Source organism: Agelaius phoeniceus, chromosome 11, assembly GCF_051311805.1.
Source record: "Agelaius phoeniceus isolate bAgePho1 chromosome 11, bAgePho1.hap1, whole genome shotgun sequence".
Lineage (NCBI taxonomy): Eukaryota > Metazoa > Chordata > Aves > Passeriformes > Icteridae > Agelaius > Agelaius phoeniceus.
In genome coordinates this window covers 19,699,220-19,720,766 of record NC_135275.1, presented here as the reverse complement: position 1 = coordinate 19,720,766, position 21,547 = coordinate 19,699,220, and the positions used below count along the sequence as shown (strand labels likewise).

The 21,547-nt window shown below is 47.9% G+C and overlaps 1 protein-coding gene across 2 annotated transcripts in view; it reads left to right on the top strand.

Annotated features, from left to right (window-relative positions):
- Positions 1–10,192: 10,192 nt before the first annotated feature.
- RYBP (RING1 and YY1 binding protein) overlaps positions 10,193–21,547 on the top strand; it is a 41,009-nt gene continuing 29,654 nt past the window's right edge. Inside the window, exons 1-2 of one of the 2 annotated variants that reach the window (XM_054640204.2) lie at positions 10,193–10,441; positions 11,268–11,393. In XM_054640204.2, the coding sequence (XP_054496179.1) occupies positions 10,410–10,441; positions 11,268–11,393 (158 nt within the window). In that variant the 5' untranslated portion in view covers positions 10,193–10,409. Of the gene's footprint in view, positions 10,442–11,070; positions 11,394–21,547 lie in introns of those variants that run through there. The other variant, XM_054640203.2, reaches the window with a different exon arrangement.

Sequence of the window (21,547 nt, the reverse complement as noted above, 5' to 3'; positions counted from 1 at the left end):
GTCTCTGGGGCAGGATGTTCTAATGCTCCTTTTACGCCACGTCTACCACAACGAGGCCTCCTTAATTGGCTTGTGGTTCCCACCAGCACTGCCAGCACGGAGCCAGCCATGCAGCAAAAGCTGCCAGCCACAGCTCCCGCTCCGTGTTGGTGCATCATTAGCTCACATGTTGTCTCTCTCCCCCAAGACAAACACACTGTGTAGCCAAAGAGGTCTGTGGGGAGGATGCACGGCAAGATCCAAGCATAAGAAGCAGGGGGAGCACAGGTAGTTCTCGTTCCCCTGCCCCATTTGGTTTCTCTGCCAAATCCCAGATTTTCGGTAGTATGGGGGAAACTTGCAGTGAAACATTCTTTTTTTTTCCTCTCTTTTTTTAAAAGGACATCCTCCCCTTTCCTTGTTTTAATCACTTTAAAATAACCCTAGAGGAGCAAGACTTGGGTAAATAAATGTGGGAACCAGGGGAGTTCTTGAACTGTTAAAGAAATCAATATAAATCAGAGTAACCTTGCCCTGATGTCTTCCTTATCACCTCTGAAGCTCTACCTGCCTTTGTCTAACAACAATCTCAGTTAATTAGATAATTAATCTAATTATCTAATTAGGTGGAATCACTAATAGCTATTCCACCTAATTAGGCCAGTGGCTGTATCTCAGCAGTGGTGGTTCTCTCTTTCTGGCTAACCCTCCACCTTCTGCCATGCCTTGAAACCAGGCTCTGACACAATTCACAGCTCTTTGTTTGCTTTAACCAAAACCACCTGGAAGCAGTTTTACATTTTTTTACTCAGGCTTTCCTTGAATCAAAGCAAGGTGGCCAGTTGGAAAGTAGAAAAGGAAGCTCTCAGAAGATTAATTTTTTTAGCAATGAATGCAGGAAGCTCTTCATTGTTTTAATTCATTCTCCTGATGTAAGATTAATTTTAGCCCTGAACACAACAACCTGTTATGAATTGATCCTAGGGAAGTATATTGCTCTGAGGCTGGGGAAACAACATAAGTAGCTTTTCCACCCCTTTATTTGGACAAGTTTAGCTAACTCATGGCTGCAGTCCTAACTACAGCCTCTTCCCTGCGGAAATGTGGATTGTGCTCCCGCTGCAGCTTTCCCAATCCGTCCCCTGCGTGACAGCACGAGGGAGCTGGCAGGAATTAAAAGCAGCCTAAGGCCATTGGTCCCCTGGCAGCAGAGTCCCACTGCTCCTCTCTGCAGGGATGCTGTGGCTGGCAGCACCACCATGCTTGGTTTGGATCACCTCTGTTCCTTCACGAGCTGTAGGTGCCTTCGGGGCTGTCAAAGCTGCCATAAGGCACTCATGGGGTATTTTCCCTTTAATGCCTAAATTGGATTTAAGGGTGTTTTGGTGCATTCCAAAACAAATCAATGTCTGTCTGCAAAACAGCCAGACTTGGCCCTGAGAAGAGATGGATGTGCTCACCCCTCGCACCCAGAGCTCTGCTTCCCTGGGATCCCACCTTATGCACCTGGAAAAACCATTCAACATCTGAGTGGTTGGGAACTGAGACTCTTCCAGCCCCAGGGATGTTAAATGGCTCACTCCATCCCTACCTGTCACTGGAGAGCACTGCTGGATCCTCTCTGATACCCACAGCCTTAGTGGGTACAACCTGGAGCACCACTCTGGTTGGGCTCAGAGTCAGAGACCATGGGAACCCTGGCTGGAGTCTGGATGAGGTAAAAGGGCCAGGTAGGTTCTGCAAGAGCTTCTCTGCAGTGAACCCTTTTTCTCACCTGGAAATGCTTCCTGTAGAGCTCTCAGGTTAATCTGCTTAGCATCCAGATCTATGATCTGGTTCTGGGGAATGACCTGTTCCTGCCTGACTGGAATGATGGGCAACACACAAATCCACAGCTTTTCATTTTGTTTTATTCTGCATTTGGTTGGGATTTTTTTTTCTATATGTATATGTAACTGAAACACCATAAAATGTCTCCTTGGGGTAGTTGGATTTTTCTTTTAAAAAAACAAGTTATGTATTTCATATATATATATATTGAGCTGCTTGGAGCAAAGTTGTCTCAGCATTCTCATTTTGAAACCCCCATATTGAGGTGTTTATTACAGAGTCGTGAAAATCCACATTTAGTTGAACTTGGCAAATGTTTTTTGGCTTGAAGCAAGTTTTCTTTTGAAGGAGTTTACTATTAAGTGTTTAAAGGTTTTTTTTCCCCTTTCTCTCTATTTTTCTTTTGAAAAAGCAACACCTTCCAGAACTGGGTTCAGAAGCAGAAGGCCAGCTCTGCAGCAAGTGTGAAATCTGTGAGTTGAGCACAGAGCTGCAGCCATTCATGCTTTTTTCTGACATCTGTTAAGAGAATGGGAGGAAGGGAAATCAGCTGTACTCTAGGAGAAAAGAGGCTTTTTTGTTGTTGCTGTTTTGGTGAGTCCTGAGTAGCTGCACTCCCCCAGATGCTGCTGATCCCAGTGCCAGCTGCACAGAGCACAGCATCTCTGGCTGCATAGAGCTGGTGCTTTCACACGCCCCAGAGCAAGCCAGATCTGCTGTACCTGGGAGAAAACTGAGCGTGCAGCAGGCTCCTTGCTGTTATGTGACTTAGATGTGTATTGAACAACAACATTCCTGACAGGGGCTGGGATCATGTTGTTACAGTTCCACTGGAGTAACACAGCTACTGCTGCTCTGGTTTGTGCTATGGCTCAATATCCATGACAGTCCATACTTGGCTTTATACTCCCAAGTTCCTCTGCTTTTTCAAGGTGTGCAGACCCATTGCTTCCAAAGTGAGGCTGTGCAGGTGGATAACCAGGTTTATGCAACCCCTGCTAGCAAACTGCACATCCCACAGAGCCAGGAGCAGGAGTCACTGGTGGGAAATGGCTGTTGCTGTCCAGGAGAGCCCAGCCAAACTCCTCTGCCCCTTTTCAGCCTGCAAGCTGGGAGATGGGTGAGTGTGAGGATGGCCAGGGCAGGCAGCCAGATCTCAGGCTGCACATCAGCAGGAGCAGCCTTAGTGACCTTGTGTTTGCTTATGGAGGTGGACAAACCTCTCCATAGAGAGCCAGGACCTCCCTGCTGCCTGAGCTGGCTCCTGGACTTGAACCCAAATGGGATGGCTTCTGAGATTCTGAAATACCATAGACAGAGCTGATTGGGGTTTTTTCCCCACATTTTCCCCACTTCCAGTTTCTGGCAGCAGCTAGAAGAGTGAGTACCAAAGTCTCCAGGGTGAGCCTGCTTTCTCTGGCTCTACCTTGCAAAGTCAGGATGTTTGAGGAGGTCTGATAATCACCCTTACCTTGCGTATTTATCGGCTTAGTCTCCACCCGAGGGCGTTCCCAGTGCCCTACCTGAGCTGGCTTTGCTCACACCTCCGTGCTGGCTGGCTGCCACTGCACTGCTCACTGTGGTAGGAGTACACAGCAATGGTACTTTTGGGCCCGTCCTCCTGGGCTTTTCCCATTTTTCTTCTCCCATTGAAGGTGCTCCAACAAAATGGTGTTTGTGCTGTGGAGATAGCAATGGACTGCCACCACTTTGTATCACAGACAGGACAGTTTCACTGCAGTATTTAAGGTGCCTGGCTGGAATGCTTGTGGTTGGACAAGTATGAATTTGACTTTACCTGTACTGGGGCTTTTCAGCCCCTTCCACAACGCAAAATTCGCTTAGGTGATTGAATTGCAATGTTGGCTTCCTCTTCCCTCACTCATGTCATCCTAATATTTTTTAAAATATTTTATCAGGAGTTATTTTTTGACAATTATGCTCCCACATATCATTGCTATGCAGATGTTACACAGATCTAATGACAATTTTCCATTTGTTGGGTTTCACCAGTCTGTCCAGCAACTTTGTGTGTTTCCTTATCACAGGCTCCAGTGTTCTACAAACAGCATGGACCTAGGAGATCAAGGTGCTTTTTCCTGGTTGCCAGCATCTAGCCCAAAGGGAGAGGCAGATTTGGAGATGTTGCTTGTTTCTATGGATAATAATCAATAAGACCCATTAGGGAGACAAGTACATACATCACTAAACTTTGACCTCTGCTCTCCAGATCAGTCCCAAGATGCCTCTTCATATGCTGGTGACATCCAGATTGTGCTGTTGCAAAAGCCTCTTTGCTTGGGAAGGGATTACAGATTTAAATTGCACAGCCTTTGCTATCTGTAGAGTACAGCATGCAGGATGCTTAGCTAGAGCCTCTAGTTTTTGTTGGCTTTCTTTACTACTCAGCCGAGTTTTATATTTAACGCTGTTGCATGCAGAGTGTTTTATGCCTCTCTACCTTTCAGGCTGTTTTTCACTCCAGTCTGTCTGGCATTTTAAGGGTTTACAGACCCTGGAGATTCCTGGCACTGGCTGCTGCTTGCATATTGCTCCTCATCTTTCAGATCCTTTTTCTCCTACGTTGCTCTTCGGCAGGCTGTTTCTGATAGAAAGTTTTTGGCTTGCTGTTTGAAGTTCCTGATAGTCGGCATTTGATCGCTTGCTAATTCAGTTCTACAGCTTTTTTTCCAAAGAAACCATGCAAGACTATCTAAAAATAGATTTAAAAAAAGAAAGAAAACTTTAAAAATACCCTTATTTTGCTGAATACAGGAAGTTTTAAGTTTTCTGGGAGGAAAAAACCCACATACCAAATTTAGAAGCAAATCAGAGATCCCAGGATGTTTGAGAAATCCATTTCTAGGCACAAAAGCTGGATGAAGAGTTTTCTTCTCCCTGTTCGTCTTCCCTTCCCTTGAGAGAGACCATCTACTGAAATCTGTTGGCTGGGAACAAGCCAGATGAGACCCTTGGGTGTGGGTGGGTGAGAAGGGAGAGACAGGACCCTGGTGACAGCATCGGGGTCTGACCTCAGCAGGGTCACAGGGACTGGGAGCTGCTCCACTGGGTGATTCCTTCTGCGAGTGATCAAGGTCCATCTTTGCATTGAGTGCCTCTGCTCCTCCCACTGCAAAGCTGTTTCTGTTCCGTGTTCCTCTGAAGGTTAGAAACAGATGTCTAGTTTCCATCCCACATGTCCAGCATGGATCAGTTGTGCTCTTCATTCTTGTCTAAGAGCTCTTTCAGTGCTGCAATGTGCTGCCTCCTTCCCCGCTGTGTTTTACAGTGGTCATACCTACTCCTTTGTTTCCCCAGGCTGAGAAAGTTGAGTTTGTAGAGACTCCTTTCATAAAAAAGGTTTTCCATTCCCCTGACCATCCTAGAAACTCTTCTCCATGCTTGTCCCTGCTTGAATGTTTTTTTTCTTCAACTGGAGAATTCCAACAAGATCCCACCTGTGCACTGTTCAGTGGTGTTAAATGCTTCCCTGTCTCTATTAATTGGTACTTCTGATGCCCTGCTTGGCATTGTCTTTTCCAGGAGCTAAGTCACACCAGTGGCACTCAAACACTTGAGGCAGCTCTTCTCCCTCCTTCATGCCAGACCAATGAGCTTGTGCTGCAGGTGAGAAAGGCTGATTACAAGCAGCCAGCTGTCAGTCAGTAACAGCGTATTTCACCCCATTTCCATTTTGCTCTCTCAAAGTTGCTCTCTTTTTCCAGTGTGACATTCTCATCTTCAGGTTATAAGCACAGTCCCTCCTTTTCCTAATGGAGTCACTAAAGGAAATATGAAGTAGTGTTCAATCCACAGGCAGTTTAATGAGGACCTCTACCAATTATCTCTCCAGCTCCTTCTTGCTTCATCCCTTGCCCACTTTGCTATGCTTGTGCTCCCGGCACAAGTAAAAATATTCCATGTGACCTTGCATCCAACTCATTCCTGAAGTTGGAAAATGGAACATGGTGTGGTAACTTCTGTTTATCATTTCCCCACCCCCCCCCAGTTATAAGTAAAGTCTCTGAGTGTTCCTGTATTAAGCCAAAATGGTTGTTAATTCAGTAAGTTTTGCTGGAGCGTGCATAGATCTCTGTGTTGCACCAGGGCCATCCATCAGCCAGCTCTGTGTTTACACAATCCCTAGCACAACGCTTTTCCCAAAAAGCTTATGAACTCAGCCTGGGCCATATATTCAAAGATGTTGTCAAGTGCTACGTGAGATTTCCAAGAGTAGTTTGCTTCTAACTTCTCTCTGGCATCGGCACCCAAACCCCATAGCAGTTAACGCTGTACTTTGAAAGCAAGAGAGGGTGCAGTATGTTGGCACCAGTGCCTCTGGGCAATGCTTGTTTTCTGGTTTGGTATTTTATTTTGTGGTAAAGACTTCCAGGCTCTGAGCACAGGCTCTTGCCTGCCTTGCCAAGGATGCTCTTATGCATGGCAAACATTATGCTGCTTTCTGTGAAGTCTGCCGGCCTTCACACAGCTTCTTTTTCTTCCACTCCTGGACAGTTTCTCCTCATGCTGGAAACCTGTGGAGGTTAAACATATTTAACCCTCTCCAGGAGGACACAGCAAAATGAATGCTGGTTGTCAAGGCGCTCTTGTGTAGCTGGTTCACCATTTCTACCCTCAGTTGCTAATTTCCCTTTCTACCCACTTCTGCTAAAAGGTGCTAATTGTGTGGTGATACGCAACTTCCCTGCCCCGGAGAGCGGCAGCATCACTTCTGATCCTTCTAGGTCTGGCCAAACTAATAGAGAGATCTGTGTCCTGAGCCTGATTCCAACTCCTATATAACAAATTCCTTATTAAATCCACAGCAAAGTCATTTACTAGTGGTTAGACTTTGGGCTCTTCAGGGCAGGAGTCACTTCTGAGAGGTTACGTATGTCTGATGCAAAATTTAAAAAATGTGTATTTACCACAGTGACCAAGGGGGCTGAGAAGCTCAAGTTAATATTTATATTTGGCATTGAACCCTATGCAAAAATAGTGACTTTGGCTGGGTGCAGTATCCCTGTTTATTTTTAAATCCTTTTTATACCAATGGTCCAGGTGCAGGGAATTACCCCTGCGCTCTTGGCACCCCAGGTTTTGGAGGTCTCACTGTGCTGAAGAAGCTGCTAACAGGGTGTTTATCTCGGGAGTGCATCTCAGAGCATCTCTGGCCAGTTGCTCTGGGGAGGGGTATGGGCTGCCACACTGTGGGTTTGGACTGTGGCCTCTTTTCAGGGCTGAAGCAGGAGTAGCTGCAATGCTGTTGGGGTGAGGGGGATGCTGAGCTGCAGAGGGGGAATGAAGCTCCATCTGTTTCATCCCAACATCTGTGTACAGATATGGAGGATGTACTGAAGTTTGCTCTGGACCTCCCAGCACAGGCTGTGGCTGCCAGGTCGGCCCAAGAGGTTTGTGGCCTGTGTGTGAACCTGCCCTCCCCAGTGCCGTGTCTCTTGTGCCCTGGAAACACCTGCAGCCAGCGTCTCTTTACAAGGATTTTGTCATTAAAAATCCACATGGTGAGGGAAGGGTGGGAAGAAGTGGATTAACAGGACCCTCTCGCAGATGAGAGCACTCAACACACATTTGGCATCAATGAGAAAGTGGCATCTTCTGTAGGCAAGAGTGGGAATTCCTTCAGGCAGATTTAGGACCTGCTGAACATCACTGTGAAGTTCAAACCATTTAGCTGGAATGAGTTTGAAAACTTGTGCCATGTGGGAGCCTAGAAAATTCATTCCTTACAGTTCTGAAATCCAGACTACTGGAGTTAAGGAGAAGTGTTAAATAACTTGCCCAAGGCTGCCTTGTGAGAGCCCAAACTCCATTAAAAATCCTCAGATGCTCAGAAGGGTGCACTACCTGTGCCACCTCAGTGAATTTTGAGGCTGGCAGGATAACTCACTGTGCTAATACCAGAGTGTAAAAGAAATACCCCCACCAAGGCACTTGGCCTTTAGTTTGACTGTATTTTCAGCCCTGACTTTTGGCAGTGGTTCCTGTCTTGATGTGTTGGTGTCTGGAGATGTCAGCAGGGAAGTGCTGCTTGCAGGACACAGCATCCCAAAAGCTCTGGCTGGATCGGCCCAACAGTGACCATGGCACTCCTCTGGAACCCTCCATGAAGGAAGAGACCCCAAACTGTGACTTGAAGGGTGTTTAACAAACTGGGAATGATCACCTCCTGATGGATGTACGGGATTGAATGAAGTCATGCTGTGCTTGGCTTGCCAAGTTTTTAACATGTGACGTTGGAAGGGTTATTTGTCAAGGAAGGAAGGTTTCCAGGGGAATTGATAACGAAGGATGTAGCAGGTTTTTGGAAAGAAAACAACTTTTGCTATGAAAACAGCAACCCTGAAACTTTTTTGAGGAGATAAACTGCTTTCTAAAAATGGGCCACAGCTCCCTGCTGCTTCCACACAAACTTACTTTATGCCTGTGGTGGCTGTCACTCTGCTTAACACAACACTATGGAGCTAAGGGAAACACCTGTGGCAGAAAATGGGAGCTGGACCGTGCCTAAGTCGAAATTTCAGTGCTTTCTGCCTTTCTGTGCTTCTCAGGTTCTCCGCTGACCTTGTCCCCAAGAACGGTGCTGTTCTTGTCCCCACACTCTCCATTGTCACAAAGGTCTGGAAGTGATTGCACACCAGGTCTCTGCTTACCAGACCCCACAAGCACTGCTGAGTTCCTGTTCCCACACAGATTCCCAAAGCAAACGTTACAGCTACAATCTAAAAGAGCAAAAATGTTTGGAAAACAGCAGATGCAATGGGAAAATGACACTTCCTACATGTGATAATTGTGCAACCTTAACTGTGCCCTTGGAGTATGTCTGCATCTTGCTGTATTGTTCAGGAACTTGTGTGGTGAAGAAAAGAGTCGGTGGAAGTCTGTCTGGAAATGAAAGTGGTTGGTGGAGGGTTAAATTACCTGGGTGGGCATGGGGGGGCTGGGTAGAGTAAATGGATTACAGGAAGCTCTTAAATATGGGAGGTGACTCTGCCAGCATGATTTCACTGTTAAAATGGGCATTGCTGGAGGCAAAACCCTCTGTGGCTTGTGAGTCCAGATTCCTAAAGCTTTAATGCACAGGACATGGTTATGTTGCCTCCTGCCATGTAGGTGCCTATCCTGTTTTAAGCCACTACACTGGTTTGCTTTCAAGCAATAATTTTATTTTTTTCCCCTTGTACTCAGCCATGGATTAACTCTGTTCAGACTGTCTCCACGCTCTCCCTGCAGCCCCACTCACCACTCTCTCAGGTACAGCCCCGTGCTGCCCACATCCCTCCTGTCTGCCCTGCGCCTTGCCTGGGGATGAAATTTGCTGTTCACTGATGGGAGATGTTTGCCTGGCTTAGTCACCACTGAGAAGGTGGGAAAGCACAGTGAAAAGCACAGTGGAAGAGCACAGTGAAAGAATGCCTGCACTGCAAGCCGTGTGTGGCTGTACCAACTTTTTAGCCTTCACTCATCGCCCCTTGCGCCATCCTCGCTCAGCTGCTCACGGCCCCCATCCCCTCTGGCTGCCGCAGAGGAAGCAGCCCCATGCGAAAGGGGCTCAGCAAAGGCACTGACAGCTCATGCCTGGCGTGTCACCGTCCCAGCCCGCCCTGCCAGCGCTTCCACAGGCCCCGGGGGGCCTGGGGGATCTCAGGGCAGGACTGCTGCTTTTCGGGAAACGCCACTTTTTGAGAATGCCACTTTTTAGGAAGGACGCGTTTTGCCACCTCAGGAGTTTTGCAGAAGCACAGCTCGTGCCTGGTGGAGTCGATAGATCACTGAGGGACTGATGGGAACATTTCTGGAAGCAGCATCACAGCAGCGCTGTCGAAACACCTTGGCCTCTGGGCGGGCCGCTGCCCTGACCCCGAGCCCGAAGCGAGCTCACGGAGGTGGCAGCCGAGGCATCCGTGAGGGCACCGGGAGCCCGTCCCCGAGGTCAGGGCACGCCGCAGGAGTTGTCTCCCTCTGCCCGGCCGCTCCGGCACTCCCAGCGCAGCCACCGGGCGGGCGAGCCGGCTCTGGCCGCCCTTCCCCTCACGGAGCGGGCCTGCCGACCCCCGTGCGCCGCCGTCCCGCCCGCGGCAGCCCCGCTCCCCAGGGGACAGGCGGGCGACGAACCCTCCGAGGGGGCAGGGACGGGAAGGGGCCACCCGCGGGCTGCGCGGAGCCCGAGCCCTCCCGGCGCGGAGGGGCCGCGGCGCGGGAGGGGCGGCCCGCGGGGGCTCCGTGCGGGCGGGGGTGGGACCCGGCGGGGCGGCGCAGGGGGCGCTCCCGGGGCGCTCCCGGCTCCCCCCTCGCTCCCTCCCCGGCAGGGCCGGCGGCGGGGCCGCCCCCATTGGCCGCGGCGCGGCAGCAGCTCCGCCCGCCGGAGCGGCGCGGCGCGGGGAGGGAGAGAGGGAGGAGGAGGAGGAGGGAGGGCGCCGGGCTGCGCTGCGCTGCTAGTCCGGAGCGGAGCCTGGCAGCGGCAGGATCGGCGGCGCGGGGTGCGCAGCAGCCGGAGCCTGCTGGACGGAGGCAGCCCCGTCCCCCCGCCCTCCCTCCCCTCGCCTCTTTCTTTGTGCGCAGGGCAGGGGCGGCCCCGATCCATGGTCATGGGCGACAAGAAGAGCCCGACCAGGTGAGCGGGGGCGCGGGGGCGCGGGGGGAGAGGCGGTAAGATGGAGGGAGCGCGGCGCGGCCGCCTCTGCCCCGGCCCCGGCCGAGGGGATGGCGGCGGGTAGGCCCTGGCTGGCAGCCGCCGGCGTGTGCTCGGCCCCGGCGGGGGGAGGCGGCGAGGGGCGCCTAAGATGGAGGGAGCGAACGGGGAGGGGGCGGCGAGCCCGCGCCGCCCCGCCAGGTACGCGGGGGGCCGGGGCGGAGGGGGGGCCGCGGGCGGGGAGAGAGTGAGGGAGGCTCCTAAGATGGAGGGAGCGTGGAAGGGCAGCAGGAGGAGGAGTGCCGGTGTCTCCCAGCCTGCCGCCGGTGCCAGGGCTGGTGCGGTGCGAGCGCAGCCATGGCGGCTCCGCTCGCTCGCACTCCCCGCTCCGCGCACTCGCCGCTCCCAGACAAAGGGAGGTTTAACAAGGTGGAGGAGGGAACGCGCCTCCCAGCCCGCAAACTCGCCCACCCACCCTCCCACCCTCCCGCCGCGGGCGGGGGGACGCGGGCGGCCCGGCCCGGCGGGTTCGGCCCGGCGGGGCCGGGGCGGAGCTCGGCGCCCCCCGCACCTCTCCGGGCCCGGCCCCGGTCGGGGTTTGTCGGCTGCTCCCGGCCCCGCGGGAGAGCGGCGGTGCGAGCAGGCGCTGGGTTTCGGGGCTCTGTAACATGGTTTCTCATGTGTGTGTTTTCTTTCTCTCCTCCTCCTCCTCCTCCTCCTCTCTCTCTCCTCCTCCTGCCGCCTCTCTCCTCCTCCCCAAACACACACGTACACACACACGCTTCCCCTCTCCCTCCCCCTCCTCAAGGCCGAAAAGGCAAGCCAAACCTGCAGCCGACGAAGGCTTTTGGGATTGTAGCGTGTGCACCTTCAGGAACAGCGCCGAAGCCTTCAAATGCAGCATCTGCGATGTCAGGAAAGGCACCTCCACAAGGTACGTCCGCACCTTTGAACGCGGCTCGTGCTCCGCGCTGGGCTGCGCCGACTTGTTGATTTTTTTCCCTGTTGCCTGGATATCGGCTGGTTGCATCCCCTCTCTCCCCCGATGCGGTCCCTTCTGTCCCTGTTCAAAACCTTGCGGATTTTAGAAATTCTCTTTCAAGCGTTTAATTGGAGCTGGAAGACATGTTTCGTGGATGTGGCAGCAACCTGAATCTTTTTGTTCTGTGCTCTTTTTTTTGTTGTTGTTGTTGCTTGTGTACAGAGATCCTTTTGGAGATGCACAGCCAGCAATGCTCTGACTCGGTTTGGCTTTTTGTGGTTTGGGTGGAGGTTTACCTGTGTCTCTAAAGGAGTGGAAATGATTTAGGATTAGGGAGCGAGAAAGGAAACGGCTGAAACTAAAGATGCCGTGAGAACTACTCTCTCCCTGAGATGTTGATCTCTCGGTGACTGTTGTCATCAGAAAGGAATCGGCTTTGTGCTCAGTGTGGGAATGGTGCGGGTTTTTGAAAGCTTTAGCTGTCAGGTCTCTCTGATTGCCTTGCTCTGAGAAACTGTGGAGGTCTTTGTGAGGTGGTGAGTCTGACATGCAGTAGTTAATTTAATCTCAAAAAAGCCCCCAAACTTGCTATTTCTCAGTTAGAGGGTTCGGAAAGTTTGTCCTGGCAGTATCAGTTGGTGCTGTGCTTTTCCTTTCTTTTTGTGATTTGTTCTACCATGTTGATTTCTGATTTTGTTCATGTTGTACCTTCCAAATTGGAGTTCCCATTGCAGTGCTCTGCCAAAGAAATAGTCTGTGAGGTTTCCATTGTGAGAGGCGTCGTTTTCCTTGAGTGCAGCTGTGTATTGAGGTGCTCTCATCAGCAGGCTGTTTGCATGACTTGGCTGTCTTGGCTTGATTGACAAAGGAGGTGAAAGCGTGTTGGATTGTTATTGTTCGCACTGTGCTTTAGACAATGTGAAGTGCCTACATTTTTAATGGGGAGCATGTTTTCGGGCCGTTGAAACTCTCCGAGTTACAGTAACAGAGCGCTGAAGTGCTTCACTCTGCGTTTTGTGATGCACATCAGCTACAAGTATCTGTGCTTTTTACAAAATGTACAGGGGTGTTGAACTTAAACCACTAAATAGCGTGGTTAGAGCGTTGGGTTAGGTGGAGCTTTGGGACAGCAGTGTTCTGTGCGCACCTGGAGCTGACTCTTGACTCGTTCAGTGTCATTTAGTCGTGCAGCTGAGCCTTCCCAGCACGTTCGATTCCTCTGGGTTTCTGCTCCTTGCCTTCCCGGCAGGCTCAGGTGGAACGTGTTGCTCCTGCACTTGCCTGGTCCTGAGCTGCTTCTCCGGAGTGTGGCCCTGCGGTCCCCACACGCTCCCGGTGTCACACCAGTGCCTGGGTGTCGGTGGGAGCAGAGCCCTGATGAAATTTAGGAGCCCAGATGGGATCTATCCTGTATCAGACGCTGTTATTTTCATTGGCCACCAAGCTGCTGTTCATTTGGAGAGCAGCAGCCTGCTCGCACAAGCCTTTGCATTTTTATTTTTTTAAGAGATAATTTTCAAACTGTTTGTTGCAGTAGTAGGATGGTTTGTCTTTTAAAGGGCCATTAAGAGCAATAGCAGTCGATGATTTCAGGTTAAGAGCTGTAGCCTTACTTGCAGATGTGATCCTCGGGTCTAGAACATTGTAATTCTGTTTAGCTTTTAATGGACCCTTATGAATGGCTTCTAATTTTAATTCATTTAATTCATCAGCTTTCTATTCATTTTTGCTGCTTTTAAAATGGCTTTTGTTTGTAGAATTTGAGAAAGTATTTAAAATATTCAATGGCCCATCATGTCTTCTTGCATATTTGTATAATTTATGAATAAATATAACAGAAAGCAGGAGTGATTGAGTGTTGTGAGCATTGTGTACTGGGAAGTTCTGGGAGGTCAGAGCTATTTGTGGTGTTACTTTGAATTTTATAGTATGTGACGTACGAGTCAGTGCTTGGAAATTATTCAGAATTTTTTAAATAAATGACTGATGTAAAGATACTTAATGAGTTATGATTGATAATTTATTACTTGAAATATAAGGTGTCTGATGAGCTTGACTTTTAAGTTGCAATTTGACAAGTTGATGACACTTTTCCACAGTTAAAACTGCCTTGCTTCATTGTGACTTCCTTCAGTAACACTTACGGAAATTTATCAAACTCACTTTAAAAAAAAACTCAACCAAGTAGTGAAAGACATGGTGAGGCAACTGTTTTTCATCAAATTATTGTGTGCAATCACAGCATGCCCAGGGATTTTTTTAAGATCTGGCATGACCTACTTCCCCCCTCCCTCTGCTGTGAAGCCAGTTATTTGTTGTGGAATTTACTTTGGCTGATAAATATTCTCTTATTTAAGAACTGGTGAGGCCCTGAGCTAATTCTCACCGTGTGTATATTTTTTCAGACTCAATATAATCTGTTGGTGTGTGGGAGGGGTGGCTGGCAGCAGATAGAAGTTTTATCTTCTCAGATCCAACTATCTCCTTTCCCTAGGATCTAGTAAAAGGAGCTTCCATCAACAGTGAGTTTTAGAGCTGACCTGCCAAGTCAAAATCGTTGTAGAGGCTAAACAGTTAAATTGCACTCGACTGTTTTTTCAAGGAGCTGTTTATAAATATTTCAGGTGCACTTTTAAATAAAAATTAGGTCAAATCCATCTCTGAAGAATTGTTGTGCAAAGATTATACTAAACCTGTAGCACTTGAATACTGTATTTGTTACAGTATGCCACTAACTTCCTTTTCTCACCTGGATTCTTGCTATTTTATGGTTAAACTTTTATTACTTTCTATTTAGGCAAGTATGATGAGTTTTTTTACTGTTTCCCTTCTGTGAGGATGATGGCAAAGACACCAGCTCTGTTCAGCACAGAGCTCAGCTGGGTGAGATGATGCTTGAGCTGGCTGCAGAGTGAGCAGTGGGGAGCTGTTTGCTGGAGCTCACAGTGCCTTATTCCTTTCCTGGAGATTTTTATTGGTGTCACAGCACAGGGAACTGCTGCTGGTCACCACTTTCACTTGTGTCCTGTGGCTCTTTGGTGGTTTGCTCTGGTGTAGCAACACCAGCTCCTGCACTCAGGAGAAGACTGGAACTGCCAGGAAGTTTGCTCCACAGATGCAGGTTCCTTTCCAATATCTATTACTCCTTCAAACACGGAAGGAAAGTTTACTTTGGATTTCCTAAGAATGCGAGGGCAGGATTTGGCCTCGTATTTCCTGTGAGTTGCTATTTGGGGGTAGGTGATGGCTCTCTGTTTCTGTTTGTTTTTCTTAGTGGCATTCTTGCTCCTCTTCTCCTTTGGTTCTCTGATAGTTTACATATATTGTGTTCCTGTACACCTCTTGTAGCTTCCTCTCTCCTCCCAGGCAGGGCTGGAAGTGTTTCTAGATGGGATTGTTTTCAGACTTCATTGTGAAGTGAATATTTGCTCCCCTCCTTATTTTAGGGGGAGATTTTAGGGAAACTGGTTTTTGAAACTTTCTTTTTGGATGAATAGGCAAGTGTCGTGATGTGGTGGAGCTTCTCTGATGTTAATTGTTCTCTAAATTTGGGATGAATGCTTTTCTTTTCCAAACTCCACATCCTCTTATCATGAATGTGCCTTGAGTACAGAGAAATGCACTTAAAGTCAGTGGAAAATGTGAAAGCAACAAATGGATGTCTGATATGCAAATTAACAGAACAATGGGAGCTTTTACTACAAAATTGAGTTGAAATGTGTGTGTCCTCTGCAAGTACAAATTGAGCAAGCATTTCTGTTTTATTTGTTGCTAATACCTGTATGCTTGAAGTGCAAGGTTTGGAGTTTGCATTAAGTGATGTGAATGTACACTTCATTGTGGAGTGCCCAAGGACTGATGACAGCAGTGCTTCACCTTCTTGCCATCCTTATTTTTGAGGGGTGGCTGAGCTAAAACTGTTTATATTTATAACTGGAATTCTCTTGTATGGAACAGATGTCTCAGATACTGGCCTTTGTTTCCCTTTAGTTTTGCAGAAAATTTTCATGTTTGCAGGATCTGAACTACCTTGAAGGATGCAGACTACTGTCCATGCCTCCATGGAAAAGTATTCTCTTCTGCATCCAAGCTGGGCTGACCAGAATAGGCACCAGATAGTTCTGCTATTCCTGGAATGAGGAATCAGGCTTATGATCCTGACCTTCATACAAATAATGTGTGCCCTGCTTATTTGCCATGTGTTTGCAGGACTGTTCTGTAGACTCATGCAGTGATGTGTGGCTGTGGTGTAGATTTGCAGCCAAGTGGTTTAATTTGGTTCTCTCAAGTTAGTTAGCTTTCACTTGCATAAAGGTGGGTTTTATTTAGCATCATAGCTGGCCTTAAGGTGGCCTAATTTCTATAAAAATGGAATGTGTAACTTGTCTAAAAAAAGCTGTTGTGGCAGCAGTGTTGGTGCTTTTACTCTGGAATATTTGTTTTACTATTTGGCTGTTTAAATCTATTGTTAAATCATCCCTGTTTTTCCTGTTGATGGCTGGATTTAAATGGCTGTTGGATTAGCAGGAGTGAGGCATTGGCTGTACCAGCCTGGAGTTGTGGCAGTGTTCCACTGGAGCAGCCACATCCTGGGGATGTGTCCCTTCAGGGACTGCTGTTGGGGTAGGGGAGGGTGAGGTGTAACTCTGCCTGGGTGCTGCTGAGAGCTGCAATGCTCAGTACCTATTTGCAAAATGTTTGCCCACGTGCCAGGGGATCTGGAGATCCTTTTTGTGTCATCCCTTATTCACCAGCACTGCCTAAAAGTGAGTGGCTGTTACTTATTGGATTTGGGGAGTGCTGCTGCTAGGTCTGGCAAACCCACCAGGGCAGAGGAGCCAGGGGCAGGAGCAAACACCATCTGACAAGCAGACAATGCTGATGGTTCACAGCAAACCCTGCATTCTGGGGCTGTGGTTTGACAGCACACCAAGTTTGAATCTGTGACTTGTATTGCAGAACCGCATGTGTCTCAGCCACATGGCTTGGAGTATTGATCCACTGTGAACTGACTTCTGGTACAGATTCATGCCACGCTTATTTTTTAAACTAGCTTGGAGTCAGTCTGTGACTCTTCAGCTGAGCAGATGAAGCTGTTCAGCTTCAGATCAGCTATTATCTGTCAGCCTGGTGCAAGCATAACCCTGGCATAAGATCTGTGTCTTGTACTTTGGCTGTTTGAAAGAAGTGAGAGTTGTGTCCTGATTTGCTCTTTGCGGCGTTTGGCTCTGATTAATGATCTCATTACCATCACCCCAGGATTTCTCTTAGATCTCAGCACCTCTGGGAAATCATTCTCAGCAGGGAGAGTCCTCAGTGTTGATGTGCAGCACCAAGGCAATACCCCTTTGCTATGGTTGTCAGATTTGGGTACCTGAGAAGCTGTGAGTGGCAAATTCAATAGGGAGTATGATGGTTCCTGTGACTTACTTTGCTTCTACCACTTTTTTTCTGAATGTCCTACTAAGTAACAATAGCTATACCTGGTTGTTTTCCTTCTTTTATTAGGATAAAAAGATCTTTTGGTTAAGATAAATAATAAAATCTTCAGCATGAAAAAGGGGTGTTGATAATATTTATGTAGAGTACGTTTAGGTTAATTGTGGGTGGTAGGGTTTAATCTCTGATTTCTTGTGGAGCCTCTCTGAAGATCTAATGGATAAACTGCGACACTGAGCGTGTTAATACATCACTGATAATATGCAGTGTGGATATTATTCATTTTTCCCTTCCTCCATAGGCTGCTTTTCTGGGAGATGGGAATCTAAATCAAAGTGTGTGTGTGTGTGTAGGAGGAGAGGGCATGCAGCTCTCTTTTATTGCTGTGAACAGACGTGGAGTCCACTGGGATGCTGACCCCTGGCTCCCAACAGGTCCTTGTGGGGAACTGGTAGGCAGAGGAATGCAGAGCAACTTTCTCTGCATGCCTTTCTTAATTGCCCTGATTGTTTCATGTTGCCATCAGCTGCTGCTGCCTTTGCAGCGCTGGTGGGTGTGTTTGCACCCTGATGTGGGGTTTGTCTGCTAAGAGGAATTGGTTGAACTGGAAATAAGACAGTGTGCAGTGTTGCCCAGAGTGATAGTTGAGAGAGGGAAGTGGTGGATGCAAAGTGTGGCTCCCTGTGGCCATCCTCTGCTCCTGTGGCATCCTGGCTGAGTGTCTTGTGCTCCTTCCTGGTGTTCCCCAGCAGCATGCAGCACTCTGGGACTCTCTTTTGGCTGAATTTTTAGGGCCCTGAAGAAAATGCATGAGACCCAAGACCCTCACGAGGGGTGAGAGGAGACAAGAAATGTGCTGTGGGCTGGATGGGTTGTTTTGGCTGGCTACACCTGGCTTTTGAGCTGTAACTTGGGCACCCCTGCCATAACTCCAGGCCAGTTCACTGCTGTTCTTGAATGGGGTGCCACTTGTACTCCAGTTGCTTTGCATTATTGGCTTAGTGTTCCTTGCTGTGGCACTGCTCCTTGTCTTCCTGCTCCACTGGTCTTGAACAGACAGGTGCTTCCAGGGTCCCTTGGTGAGGGACACAGAAGTTCACAGCACTTCTGGGGAGCCCTGCTGTCTGCAGGAATATGGCAGCAGAGTGAGACACACAGCTCCTGCATCAGGCAGAGCATGTACTCTGCCTGTCCTTTATTTCATGTGCATCTCTCCTTGTCTGGGGAATTCTTCTTTGGAGGAAACCCACTGACCTATTTTGTGGGATTTCAGGTGGTTCTGTAGGTTAGTGGGTTCCAGCCCTGCAATGTAGGTCACTGGCAAGGTGTGCTGGAGTTTTGTAATGCATAGCTCTGACCTGAAACAGGATTCATACAAACTCTCTCTGTGGCTGTGTCTTGCAGCTGTACTTTGCCTCTTTGCACTGGGCTATTTCTTCACAAGGTAAAATGAGAAAATTGGCCATTTCCAGAGGGAAGGTGTCTTACAGGAGGGTTTATGAGTGTTTATTTAAAGTTTCAGACAGGTAAGGGCAAATTTCCCTTATTGCCACTTTATGTTAAGGGCACAGCAAAAAAAGGCAAGGAACACTGAGTAGCCCATCCATGCTACTCTAAGCAGATGTCCAGGATTACAGGATACACCAGAAATAATGTGGAAATGCCTCCATTACATTTATGTAAGTTCCTTTTGCAGCTGACATATGCTAAATACATTGATTGTCTCTTTGTGCAGACAGATTTCCTTTACATCAAGCAGAGCTCCTTTTTGCACTTTTTTGTTGCATCTGGAGGTACAACCAGATCCTTAACATTGCTCTTCCCATAAACCAGCTATTAATTAGGAGCATGTTCTTTGTAGCAGAGTGCTAATTGGTACACCAGCAAAATCACTGCCTGTTAAACATGGGAAAGATAGTAATTCTGACTGGCTCAAAAATAAGTGAGAGAGAAAGCATCACTTCTCTTTGCTGGCCCGCTGGATTTTGTTTGACTGTTCACTAACTCATTGTATTCCAAATTACGTGAATCTCAAGTTCTCCCAAAATTAATTGCTTAAAACTGGATGTTGCTTTGATAATATTTTATTCCTGAAGTTCTTTCTGTGTTTCTGAAAGTTCAAAGTACACCCACAGCCAATTTTCTGTTAAATAATAGTAAAAATTCACAAGGAAAAGGGCTTGTAGGGATCTAAAATATGGATCATGAAACCAGGAGACCTGATTTGAACTGTATGTGGTCTTTTATAAGGCACTGGTCTGGGATTGTGGAGCACACCCTTATGCCACAAGGATCAAGGTACTGAAAATTTGGAGAGGGAATTTTTGCAGGGGTGTGAAGGGACAGGACAAGGCTTCAAACTGGACAGAGGGCAGGGTTAGATTAGGTATTAGGAAGAAATTCTTCATAGTGAAGGTGGTGAGGTCCTGGCACAGGTTGCCCAGAGAAGCTGTGGCTGCCCCATCCCTGGAACTGTTCCAGACCAGGTTGGATGGGGCTTGGGGCACCCTGGGATAGTGGAAGTGTGGTTGGAACAAGGTGATCTTCAGAATCCCTTCAAACCCAGGCCCTTCTATAATTCTCTGTTCAGAAGTTCCAAAAACTTTAGTTTTAGGATCTTACCAGATTGGTCGTCTTTAAATAAAATGGAAGCAAAACAAGTCAGTTTTGGATTTTGTTTAGGGCTAAACAAGGAATAAATGTTTAGACATGTTTTCTCGAGCAGATTGTTTATGGGGATTTCAGAGTTATAATGAATTGTTTGTAACATGCAGAGGTGCTAAGTGAGACGAAATATCTTGCCTGAGATAAAGCTGTCTTCTTCAGATTTATATTTTTGAGTAAACAGAAGTGAGACTGATCATAATCTAAAATGTTTTATCTGAACTAAATTATTTTTGTGCATGTGGAACTGTGTCTGGGTAATTCATGTGCAGCTTCACGTGGTCAATTTGGGGAGGTGGACAGGGGGATGCAGAACTACTGGGATTTGGTGGCTTCAGTGGTGTAAGGTTGATCAGAAAACTGCCCCCAATGAGTAGAGAGTGTGGGTTACTCCCTGCACCCCAGTCTCATATGTGCAGTGTTTTATAAATTATAGGGGTATTTATTAATGGAATAGAATAATAGAATGGCTGGTTTGGGGTTTTTTTGGGGGGGGATTTGGATTTTTTTGTTATCTATGTAGTAAATAAATACATAGAAGGATTTATATTTTTTTTCATTTCTGTTTGCAGGTGGCAGTGGGGCTTGTATGATGGTAATGTGATTTCAGCCTGTGTAAGAGATGCTGGAATTCACCCTTTAGCAAGTCAGTGAGCTAAATATCCTCAGGATGCCATTTTTAATCTGTATGATTATATTCACTGTCTGTGTTATAATTTGATCAAGAAATTTATGTGTATGGGACGTGTTTCGTTCCCTTTGTTTAATTAAAAAGAAAAAAGATCTAGTTTAGCAGAAGAACATAAATCTTACTTGTCCTGGGTGGACAAAGCATGCTGATCTGTTCAGATTGCTGGAAATGTGTGTCTCTGCTGAAATATTTGGCTCTCATTATATATCTTGGAGCTCTTATTCTGAAAGTGCTTTCACTGTTTTTTTCGGAAGTGGCACAGAGCACTTTCTCTTCCTGAGATGAGATTTCAATAAGAGAGGCAATACATTGATGGATGATGGCCCTGTGATGGAGTCAATCAGCCAGTGCAGTCATTTGTCTCCTGGGGATACAGGGTAGAGCACATCATTAGCAGCAGAAGGGGAGGCTTTCCTCTGTAATGCTAATAGGGCCAGGGAGCTGGTTGGTGCCTGTTTGCTGCCATTGCTCCGTTATTACAGGTGCCTTGAGGAGAAATAAAACCATTTTCATTTGTTATCCATGGGTGTGGATCAATTTAACAGAAATATTTAATAAGCTTTAGGAAATGTTTGTGATTCAGCATAGTCTTAGCAATTTGTAAACCTCCATCATGTAAAAATGGTGAATTATTCTGGGGGAATTGTGTGTGTCTTATTGGTTTTACACACAAGTAGCTTGAGTATGGAGAAGAGACAAGCAGCTGGCTGATTTGAAGGGCAGTGGGCCTTAATTGGAGGAGAGGTTGAAAGGGAAGCCCTTGGGTAGCAGGAGTTAGTGCAGCAGTCTGGTGGCGCTGGGTTTCTGTCAGAGCAGTGAGGGAGGGTGGCTTGTCCAGGGACAGCTGGGGCTGTGCTGCTGAGTGGCAGCAGCACTGGGCTCAGGGTAGCTTGGTGTGCTGGGCATCACCCAGCTTTGCCCAGGGAGGGCGAGTTCACCTGCACTCTGCTCTTCCTCCATGGCTGCTGTGCTCCTTCCTGGGCTCTTGGGAGCCACAGCAGTGATCCCAGCAGCAGCAAGTGTGGACTTCCCTCAAGGTGGGCAGGGATGCTCCTGTTATGGGATACAGGGCTGCAAGCCTTGTGTAAGCAGAATGGGTGCCCAGAGATGGTCAGCTCCAGCAGGGCACACACAGAAGCTGGAAATATTGGGAGGTCAGGGTTGTTCTGAGTGGCTGGTGGGTGTTTCTGTACCCTCCAGCACTGTGAGCAGGGGCCTGGCAGCTTGGACATAGCTTTTTTTTCCCCCAAAAAAGTCTTAACTTACTGTGAATCTGGACATTCAGGTAACTCACCTGCATACAATTACCTGT